Here is an 11603-nt window from a genome sequence, read left to right on the forward strand (position 1 = left end):
ATTCAAGCCAGAAAACAACGAAAATCGGCGAGAAATCGTTGTTTTGCATCGAAATATGCGGCTTTCTGTAAGAATTTTGATGATTTCCTGCAGAATTCTGCTGTTTTCTTGCAATTCAGCCGTTGAATCTTGGTAAAAAGTCATGATTTTGTAGATTTCGTGCTCTTCTTTGCGAATTCAAGCCAGAAAACAACGAAAATCGGCGAGAAATCCTCGTTTTGCATCGAAAAATGCAGTTTTCTGTAAGAATTTTGATGATTTCGTGAAGAATTCTGCTGTTTTCTTGCAATTCAGCCGTTGAATCTTGGTAGAAAGTCATGATTTTGTAGATTTCGTGCTCTTCTTTGCGAATTCAAGCCAGAAAACAACGAAAATCGGCGAGAAATCGTCGTTTTGCATTGAAATATGCGGTTTTCTGTAAGAATTTTGATGATTTCGTGCAGAATTCTGCTGTTTTCTTGCAATTCAGCCGTTGAATCTTGGTAAAAAGTCATAATTTTGTAGATTTTGTGCTCTTCTTTGCAAATTCAAGCCAGAAAACAACGAAAATCGGCGAGAAATCGTCGTTTTGCATCGAAATATGCGGTTTTCTGTAAGAATTTTGATGATTTCGTGCAGAATTCTGCTGTTTTCTTGCAATTCAGCCGTTGAATATGGTAAAAAGTCATGATTTTGTAGATTTCGTGCTCTTCTTTGCGAATTCAAGCCAGAAAACAACGAAAATCGGCGAGAAATCGTCGTTTTGCATCGAAATATGCGGTTTTCTGAAAGAATTTTGATGATTTCGTGCAGAATTCTGCTGTTTTCTTGCAATTCAGCCGTTGAATCTTGGTAAAAAGTCATGATTTTGTAGATTTCGTGCTCTTCTTTGCGAATTCAAGCCAGAAAACAACGAAAATCGGCGAGAAATCGTCGTTTTGCATCGAAATATGCGGATTTCTGAAAGAATTTTGATGATTTCGTGCAGAATTCTGCTGTTTTCTTGCAATTCAGCCGTTGAATCTTGGTAAAAAGTCATGATTTTGTAGATTTCGTGCTCTTCTTGGCGAATTCAAGATAGAAAACAACGAAAATCGGCGAGAAATCGTTGTTTTGCATCGAAATATGCAGTTTTCTCTAAGAATTTTGATGATTTCGTGCAGAATTCTGCTGTTTTCTTGCAATTCAGCCGTTGAATCTTGGTAAAAAGTCATAATTTTGTAGATTTTGTGCTCTTCTTTGCGAATTCAAGCCAGAAAACAACGAAAATCGGCGAGAAATCGTCGTTTTGCATCGAAATATGCGGTTTTCTGTAAGAATTTTGATGATTTCGTGCAGAATTCTGTTCTTTTCTTGCAATTCAGCCGTTGAATTTTGCTAAAAAGTCATGATTTTGTAGATTTCGTGCTCTTCTTTGCGAATTCAAGCCAGAAAACAACGAAAATCGGCGAGAAATCGTCGTTTTGCATCGAAATATGCGGTTTTCTAAAAGAATTTTGATGATTTCGTGCAGAATTCTGCTGTTTTCTTGCAATTCTGCCGTTGAATCTTGGTAAAAAGTCATGATTTTGTAGATTTCGTGCTCTTCTTTGCGAATTCGAGTCAGAAAACAACGAAAATCGGCGAGAAATCGTCGTTTTGCATCGAAATATGCGGTTTTCTGAAAGAATTTTGATGATTTCGTGCAGAATTCTGCTGTTTTCTTGCAATTCAGCCGTTGAATCTTGGTAAAAAGTCATGATTTTGTAGATTTCGTGTTCTTCTTGGCGAATTCAAGATAGAAAACAACGAAAATCGGCGAGAAATCGTTGTTTTGCATCGAAATATGCAGTTTTCTCTAAGAATTTTGATGATTTCGTGCAGAATTCTGCTGTTTTCTTGCAATTCAGCCGTTGAATCTTGGTAAAAAGTCATGATTTTGTAGATTTCGTGCTCTTCTTTGCGAATTCAAGATAGAAAACAACGAAAATCAGCGAGAAATCGTCGTTTTGCATCGAAAGATGCGGTTTTCTCTAAGAATTTTGATGATTTCGTGCAGAATTCTGCTGTTTTCTTGCAATTCAGCCGTTGAATCTTGGTAAAAAGTCATGATTTTGTAGATTTCGTGCTCTTCTTTGCGAATTCAAGCCAGAAAACAACGAAAATCGGCGAGAAATCGTCGTTTTGCATCGAAATATGCGGTTTTCTGTAAGAATTTTGATGATTTCGTGCAGAATTCTGTTGTTTTCTTGCAATTCAGCCGTTGAATCTTGGTAAAAAGTGATGATTTTGTAGATTTCGTGCTCTTCTTTGCGAATTCAAGTCAGAAAACAACGAAAATCGGCGAGAAATCGTTGTTTTGCATCGAAATATGCGGTTTTCTGTAAGAATTTTGATGATTTCCTGCAGAATTCTGCTGTTTTCTTGCAATTCAGCCGTTGAATCTTGGTAAAAAGTCATGATTTTGTAGATTTCGTGCTCTTCTTTGCGAATTCAAGCCAGAAAACAACGAAAATCGGCGAGAAATCGTCGTTTTGCATCGAAAAATGCAGTTTTCTGTAAGAATTTTGATGATTTCGTGAAGAATTCTGCTGTTTTCTTCCAATTCAGCTGTTGAATCTTGGTAGAAAGTCATGATTTTGTAGATTTCGTGCTCTTCTTTGCGAATTCAAGCCAGAAAACAACGAAAATCGGCGAGAAATCGTCGTTTTGCATTGAAATATGCGGTTTTCTGTAAGAATTTTGATGATTTCGTGCAGAATTCTGCTGTTTTCTTGCAATTCAGCCGTTGAATCTTGGTAAAAAGTCATAATTTTGTAGATTTTGTGCTCTTCTTTGCGAATTCAAGCCAGAAAACAACGAAAATCGGCGAGAAATCGTCGTTTTGCATCGAAATATGCGGTTTTCTGTAAGAATTTTGATGATTTCGTGCAGAATTCTGCTGTTTTCTTGCAATTCAGCCGTTGAATCTTGGTAAAAAGTCATGATTTTGTAGATTTCGTGCTCTTCTTTGCGAATTCGAGCCAGAAAACAACGAAAATCGGCGAGAAATCGTCGTTTTGCATCGAAATATGCGGTTTTCTGAAAGAATTTTGATGATTTCGTGCAGAATTCTGCTGTTTTCTTGCAATTCAGCCGTTGAATCTTGGTAAAAAGTTATGATTTTGTAGATTTCGTGCTCTTCTTGGCGAATTCAAGATAGAGAACAACGAAAATCGGCGAGAAATCGTTGTTTTGCATCGAAATATGCAGTTTTCTCTAAGAATTTTGATGATTTCGTGCAGAATTCTGCTGTTTTCTTGCAATTCAGCCGTTGAATCTTGGTAAAAAGTCATGATTTTGTAGATTTCGTGCTCTTCTTTGCGAATTCAAGATAGAAAACAACGAAAATCAGCGAGAAATCGTCGTTTTGCATCGAAAGATGCGGTTTTCTCTAAGAATTTTGATGATTTCGTGCAGAATTCTGCTGTTTTCTTGCAATTCAGCCGTTGAATCTTGGTAAAAAGTCATGATTTTGTAGATTTCGTGCTCTTCTTTGCGAATTCAAGCCAGAAAACAACGAAAATTGGCGAGAAATCGTCGTTTTGCATCGAAATATGCGGTTTTCTGTAAGAATTTTGATGATTTCGTGCAGAATTCTGCTGTTTTCTTGCAATTCAGCCGTTGAATCTTGGTAAAAAGTGATGATTTTGTAGATTTCGTGCTCTTCTTTGCGAATTCAAGCCAGAAAACAACGAAAATCGGCGAGAAATCGTTGTTTTGCATCGAAATATGCGGTTTTCTGTAAGAATTTTGATGATTTCCTGCAGAATTCTGCTGTTTTCTTGCAATTCAGCCGTTGAATCTTGGTAAAAATTCATGATTTTGTAGATTTCGTGCTCTTCTTTGCGAATTCAAGCCAGAAAACAACGAAAATCGGCGAGAAATCGTCGTTTTGCATCGAAAAATGCAGTTTTCTGTAAGAATTTTGATGATTTCGTGAAGAATTCTGCTGTTTTCTTGCAATTCAGCTGTTGAATCTTGGTAGAAAGTCATGATTTTGTAGATTTCGTGCTCTTCTTTGCGAATTCAAGCCAGAAAACAACGAAAATCGGCGAGAAATCGTCGTTTTGCATTGAAATATGCGGTTTTCTGTAAGAATTTTGATGATTTCGTGCAGAATTCTGCTGGTTTCTTGCAATTCAGCCGTTGAATCTTGGTAAAAAGTCATAATTTTGTAGATTTTGTGCTCTTCTTTGCGAATTCAAGCCAGAAAACAACGAAAATCGGCGAGAAATCGTCGTTTTGCATCGAAATATGCGGTTTTCTGTAAGAATTTTGATGATTTCGTGCAGAATTCTGCTGTTTTCTTGCAATTCAGCCGTTGAATTTTGGTAAAAAGTCATGATTTTGTAGATTTCGTGCTCTTCTTTGCGAATTCAAGCCAGAAAACAACGAAAATCGGCGAGAAATCGTCGTTTTGCATCGAAATATGCGGTTTTCTGAAAGAATTTTGATGATTTCGTGCAGAATTCTGCTGTTTTCTTGCAATTCAGCCGTTGAATCTTGGTAAAAAGTCATGATTTTGTAGATTTCGTGCTCTTCTTTGCGAATTCAAGCCAGAAAACAACGAAAATCGGCGAGAAATCGTCGTTTTGCATCGAAATATGCGGTTTTCTGAAAGAATTTTGATGATTTCGTGCAGAATTCTGCTGTTTTCTTGCAATTCAGCCGTTGAATCTTGGTAAAAAGTCATGATTTTGTAGATTTCGTGCTCTTCTTGGCGAATTCAAGATAGAAAACAACGAAAATCGGCGAGATATCGTTGTTTTGCATCGAAATATGCAGTTTTCTCTAAGAATTTTGATGATTTCGTGCAGAATTCTGCTGTTTTCTTGCAATTCAGCCGTTGAATCTTGGTAAAAAGTCATGATTTTGTAGATTTCGTGCTCTTCTTTGCGAATTCAAGATAGAAAACAACGAAAATCAGCGAGAAATCGTCGTTTTGCATCGAAATATGCGGTTTTCTCTAAGAATTTTGATGATTTCGTGCAGAATTCTGCTGTTTTCTTGCAATTCAGCCGTTGAATCTTGGTAAAAAGTCATGATTTTGTAGATTTCGTGCTCTTCTTTGCGAATTCAAGCCAGAAAACAACGAAAATCGGCGAGAAATCGTCGTTTTGCATCGAAATATGCGGTTTTCTGTAAGAATTTTGATGATTTCGTGCAGAATTCTGCTGTTTTCTTGCAATTCAGCTGTAGAATCTTGGTAAAAAGTGATGATTTTGTAGATTTCGTGCTCTTCTTTGCGAATTCAAGCCAGAAAACAACGAAAATCGGCGAGAAATCGTCGTTTTGCATCGAAAAATGCAGTTTTCTGTAAGAATTTTGATGATTTCGTGAAGAATTCTGCTGTTTTCTTGCAATTCAGCCGTTGAATCTTGGTAAAAAGTCATGATTTTGTAGATTTCGTGCTCTTCTTTGCGAATTCAAGCCAGAAAACAACGAAAATCGGCGAGAAATCGTCGTTTTGCATCGAAATATGCGGTTTTCAGTAAGAATTTTGATGATTTCGTGCAGAATTCTGTTGTTTTCTTGCAATTCAGCCGTTGAATCTTGGTAAAAAGTGATGATTTTGTAGATTTCGTGCTCTTCTTTGCGAATTCAAGTCAGAAAACAACGAAAATCGGCGAGAAATCGTTGTTTTGCATCGAAATATGCGGTTTTCTGTAAGAATTTTGATGATTTCCTGCAGAATTCTGCTGTTTTCTTGCAATTCAGCCGTTGAATCTTGGTAAAAAGTCATGATTTTGTAGATTTCGTGCTCTTCTTTGCGAATTCAAGCCAGAAAACAACGAAAATCGGCGAGAAATCGTCGTTTTGCATCGAAAAATGCAGTTTTCTGTAAGAATTTTGATGATTTCGTGAAGAATTCTGCTGTTTTCTTCCAATTCAGCTGTTGAATCTTGGTAGAAAGTCATGATTTTGTAGATTTCGTGCTCTTCTTTGCGAATTCAAGCCAGAAAACAACGAAAATCGGCGAGAAATCGTCGTTTTGCATCGAAATATGCGGTTTTCTGTAAGAATTTTGATGATTTCGTGCAAAATTCTGCTGTTTTCTTGCAATTCAGCTGTAGAATCTTGGTAAAAAGTGATGATTTTGTAGATTTCGTGCCCTTCTTTGCGAATTCAAGCCAGAAAACAAAGAAAATCGGCGAGAAATCGTCGTTTTGCATCGAAATATGCGGTTTTCTAAAAGAATTTTGATGATTTCGTGCAGAATTCTGCTGTTTTCTTGCAATTCAGCCGTTGAATCTTGGTAAAAAGTCATGATTTTGTAGATTTCGTGCTCTTCTTTGCGAATTCGAGTCAGAAAACAACGAAAATCGGCGAGAAATCGTCGTTTTGCATCGAAATATGCGGTTTTCTGAAAGAATTTTGATGATTTCGTGCAGAATTCTGCTGTTTTCTTGCAATTCAGCCGTTGAATCTTGGTAAAAAGTCATGATTTTGTAGATTTCGTGTTCTTCTTGGCGAATTCAAGATAGAAAACAACGAAAATCGGCGAGAAATCGTTGTTTTGCATCGAAATATGCAGTTTTCTCTAAGAATTTTGATGATTTCGTGCAGAATTCTGCTGTTTTCTTGCAATTCAGCCGTTGAATCTTGGTAAAAAGTCATGATTTTGTAGATTTCGTGCTCTTCTTTGCGAATTCAAGATAGAAAACAACGAAAATCAGCGAGAAATCGTCGTTTTGCATCGAAAGATGCGGTTTTCTCTAAGAATTTTGATGATTTCGTGCAGAATTCTGTTGTTTTCTTGCAATTCAGCCGTTGAATCTTGGTAAAAAGTGATGATTTTGTAGATTTCGTGCTCTTCTTTGCGAATTCAAGTCAGAAAACAACGAAAATCGGCGAGAAATCGTTGTTTTGCATCGAAATATGCGGTTTTCTGTAAGAATTTTGATGATTTCCTGCAGAATTCTGCTGTTTTCTTGCAATTCAGCCGTTGAATCTTGGTAAAAAGTCATGATTTTGTAGATTTCGTGCTCTTCTTTGCGAATTCAAGCCAGAAAACAACGAAAATCGGCGAGAAATCGTCGTTTTGCATCGAAAAATGCAGTTTTCTGTAAGAATTTTGATGATTTCGTGAAGAATTCTGCTGTTTTCTTCCAATTCAGCTGTTGAATCTTGGTAGAAAGTCATGATTTTGTAGATTTCGTGCTCTTCTTTGCGAATTCAAGCCAGAAAACAACGAAAATCGGCGAGAAATCGTCGTTTTGCATTGAAATATGCGGTTTTCTGTAAGAATTTTGATGATTTCGTGCAGAATTCTGCTGTTTTCTTGCATTCAGCCGTTGAATCTTGGTAAAAAGTCATAATTTTGTAGATTTTGTGCTCTTCTTTGCGAATTCAAGCCAGAAAACAACGAAAATCGGCGAGAAATCGTCGTTTTGCATCGAAATATGCGGTTTTCTGTAAGAATTTTGATGATTTCGTGCAGAATTCTGCTGTTTTCTTGCAATTCAGCCGTTGAATCTTGGTAAAAAGTCATGATTTTGTAGATTTCGTGCTCTTCTTTGCGAATTCGAGCCAGAAAACAACGAAAATCGGCGAGAAATCGTCGTTTTGCATCGAAATATGCGGTTTTCTGAAAGAATTTTGATGATTTCGTGCAGAATTCTGCTGTTTTCTTGCAATTCAGCCGTTGAATCTTGGTAAAAAGTCATGATTTTGTAGATTTCGTGCTCTTCTTGGCGAATTCAAGATAGAGAACAACGAAAATCGGCGAGAAATCGTTGTTTTGCATCGAAATATGCAGTTTTCTCTAAGAATTTTGATGATTTCGTGCAGAATTCTGCTGTTTTCTTGCAATTCAGCCGTTGAATCTTGGTAAAAAGTCATGATTTTGTAGATTTCGTGCTCTTCTTTGCGAATTCAAGATAGAAAACAACGAAAATCAGCGAGAAATCGTCGTTTTGCATCGAAAGATGCGGTTTTCTCTAAGAATTTTGATGATTTCGTGCAGAATTCTGCTGTTTTCTTGCAATTCAGCCGTTGAATCTTGGTAAAAAGTCATGATTTTGTAGATTTCGTGCTCTTCTTTGCGAATTCAAGCCAGAAAACAACGAAAATTGGCGAGAAATCGTCGTTTTGCATCGAAATATGCGGTTTTCTGTAAGAATTTTGATGATTTCGTGCAGAATTCTGCTGTTTTCTTGCAATTCAGCCGTTGAATCTTGGTAGAAAGTGATGATTTTGTAGATTTCGTGCTCTTCTTTGCGAATTCAAGCCAGAAAACAACGAAAATCGGCGAGAAATCGTTGTTTTGCATTGAAATATGCGGTTTTCTGTAAGAATTTTGATGATTTCGTGCAGAATTCTGCTGGTTTCTTGCAATTCAGCCGTTGAATCTTGGTAAAAAGTCATAATTTTGTAGATTTTGTGCTCTTCTTTGCGAATTCAAGCCAGAAAACAACGAAAATCGGCGAGAAATCGTCGTTTTGCATCGAAATATGCGGTTTTCTGTAAGAATTTTGATGATTTCGTGCAGAATTCTGCTGTTTTCTTGCAATTCAGCCGTTGAATTTTGGTAAAAAGTCATGATTTTGTAGATTTCGTGCTCTTCTTTGCGAATTCAAGCCAGAAAACAACGAAAATCGGCGAGAAATCGTCGTTTTGCATCGAAATATGCGGTTTTCTGAAAGAATTTTGATGATTTCGTGCAGAATTCTGCTGTTTTCTTGCAATTCAGCCGTTGAATCTTGGTAAAAAGTCATGATTTTGTAGATTTCGTGCTCTTCTTTGCGAATTCAAGCCAGAAAACAACGAAAATCGGCGAGAAATCGTCGTTTTGCATCGAAATATGCGGTTTTCTGAAAGAATTTTGATGATTTCGTGCAGAATTCTGCTGTTTTCTTGCAATTCAGCCGTTGAATCTTGGTAAAAAGTCATGATTTTGTAGATTTCGTGCTCTTCTTGGCGAATTCAAGATAGAAAACAACGAAAATCGGCGAGAAATCGTTGTTTTGCATCGAAATATGCAGTTTTCTCTAAGAATTTTGATGATTTCGTGCAGAATTCTGCTGTTTTCTTGCAATTCAGCCGTTGAATCTTGGTAAAAAGTCATGATTTTGTAGATTTCGTGCTCTTCTTTGCGAATTCAAGATAGAAAACAACGAAAATCAGCGAGAAATCGTCGTTTTGCATCGAAATATGCGGTTTTCTCTAAGAATTTTGATGATTTCGTGCAGAATTCTGCTGTTTTCTTGCAATTCAGCCGTTGAATCTTGGTAAAAAGTCATGATTTTGTAGATTTCGTGCTCTTCTTTGCGGATTCAAGCCAGAAAACAACGAAAATCGGCGAGAAATCGTCGTTTTGCATCGAAATATGCGGTTTTCTGTAAGAATTTTGATGATTTCGTGCAGAATTCTGCTGTTTTCTTGCAATTCAGCTGTAGAATCTTGGTAAAAAGTGATGATTTTGTAGATTTCGTGCTCTTCTTTGCGAATTCAAGCCAGAAAACAACGAAAATCGGCGAGAAATCGTCGTTTTGCATCGAAAAATGCAGTTTTCTGTAAGAATTTTGATGATTTCGTGAAGAATTCTGCTGTTTTCTTGCAATTCAGCCGTTGAATCTTGGTAAAAAGTCATGATTTTGTAGATTTCGTGCTCTTCTTTGCGAATTCAAGCCAGAAAACAACGAAAATCGGCGAGAAATCGTCGTTTTGCATCGAAATATGCGGTTTTCTGTAAGAATTTTATTATTATTATTATTATTATTATTATTAGACTACTACTACTATACCCTTGTAGCTGCGCCAGAAAGTGCGCAGGTAGCTTAAGCATGGGAATTAAGTTGGTCAAACATTAGTAGTAGTAGAACTGCCCAGCAGCAATGCCATTTATTGGGCAGTGTAAAAAAAAAGAAGAAAATTACCAAATATAAATTAAAGAAGAAATAGAATTTAGCGATAACCCAAAAAAAAAAAAAATGAAAAAATAAATCACAAATTTTGAAAATGCTTGTATGAAATTTGCAACAAAAGTCCGATTCTATCATGAAATACATCTACACTACTACACACCTTGTTGAAATTACTCATGGCTGTATGGAGTGGTGACTTTACTCCTACATTTGTTCGTGGTGTTTCAAGCCTAAAGAACTGAAAATGCCGAGTGTTGTATGCAGATATATTAATCGGCAACATAGATAAGAGTTCAGAACACTGCACAAAGTTGTTTAAAATCTTATATAAAAACGATATTCCACTGACAAATCGCCGAGTGGACAAAGACTTAAAATCATACTTATTAAGCAGCAATTTTTGCTGAGTACCCCGAGCTGGGTACTCTCCTGAATCAACTAGGTTCAAATACTTCAAAAATCGCCGTTGAACTTTTTCAATACTAAGAGAGTGTCCGGCATAGAAAGGCGACCAAACAACCGCACAGTACTCTAGCTTAGTCCGAACCAGTGAAGTGTACAACAATTTGCAAACACAAATATTACCAAAATCTTTACAGATTCTTATCATAAAACCGAGTGTTTTAAATGCTGAAGACACCATATTTTCTATGTGATTTGAGAAACTTAATTGCTGATCGAACGTAATTCCGAGGTCATTTTGATGATTTCGTGCAGAATTCTGCTGTTTTCTTGCAATTCAGCCGTTGAATCTTGGTAAAAAGTCATGATTTTGTAGATTTCGTGCTCTTCTTTGCGAATTCAAGCCAGAAAACAACGAAAATCGGCGAGAAATCGTCGTTTTGCATCGAAAAATGCAGTTTTCTGTAAGAATTTTGATGATTTCGTGAAGAATTCTGCTGTTTTCTTGCAATTCAGCCGTTGAATCTTGGTAAAAAGTCATGATTTTGTAGATTTCGTGCTCTTCTTTGCGAATTCAAGCCTGAAAACAACGAAAATCGGCGAGAAATCGTCGTTTTGCATCGAAATATGCGGTTTTCTGAAAGAATTTTGATGATTTCGTGCAGAATTCTGCTGTTTTCTTGAATTCAGCCGTTGAATCTTGGTAAAAAGTCATGATTTTGTAGATTTCGTGCTCTTCTTGGCGAATTCAAGATAGAAAACAACGAAAATCGGCGAGAAATCGTTGTTTTGCATCGAAATATGCAGTTTTCTCTAAGAATTTTGATGATTTCGTGCAGAATTCTGCTGTTTTCTTGCAATTCAGCCGTTGAATCTTGGTAAAAAGTCATGATTTTGTAGATTTCGTGCTCTTCTTTGCGAATTCAAGATAGAAAACAACGAAAATCAGCGAGAAATCGTCGTTTTGCATCGAAATATGCGGTTTTCTCTAAGAATTTTGATGATTTCGTGCAGAATTCTGCTGTTTTCTTGCAATTCAGCCGTTGAATCTTGGTAAAAAGTCATGATTTTGTAGATTTCGTGCTCTTCTTTGCGAATTCAAGCCAGAAAACAACGAAAATCGGCGAGAAATCGTCGTTTTGCATCGAAATATGCGGTTTTCTGTAAGAATTTTGATGATTTCGTGCAAAATTCTGCTGTTTTCTTGCAATTCAGCTGTAGAATCTTGGTAAAAAGTGATGATTTTGTAGATTTCGTGCCCTTCTTTGCGAATTCAAGCCAGAAAACAACAAAAATCGGCGAGAAATCGTTGTTTTGCATCGAAATATGCGGTTT

At 36.6% G+C, this 11603-nt stretch overlaps 1 protein-coding gene across 1 annotated transcript; it reads right to left on the reverse strand.

The window, feature by feature from the left end:
- Positions 1 to 10036: 10036 nt before the first annotated feature.
- LOC148169386 (uncharacterized) lies at positions 10037 to 10509 on the reverse strand. The gene is made up of 2 exons (XM_088044185.1): positions 10115 to 10509; positions 10037 to 10070 (listed from the first exon to the last, which is right to left on the reverse strand). Exons 1-2 carry the CDS (start codon positions 10507 to 10509, stop codon positions 10037 to 10039), a joined length of 429 nt encoding a protein of 142 aa, XP_087900311.1.
- Between the last annotated feature and the right edge of the window lie 1094 nt (positions 10510 to 11603).

The sequence above is a fragment of the Gnatocerus cornutus genome, chromosome 8 (assembly GCF_029298725.1).
Source record: "Gnatocerus cornutus isolate USDA-ARS CGAHR chromosome 8, icGnaCorn1.1, whole genome shotgun sequence".
NCBI classification, from domain to species: Eukaryota; Metazoa; Arthropoda; class Insecta; order Coleoptera; family Tenebrionidae; genus Gnatocerus; species Gnatocerus cornutus.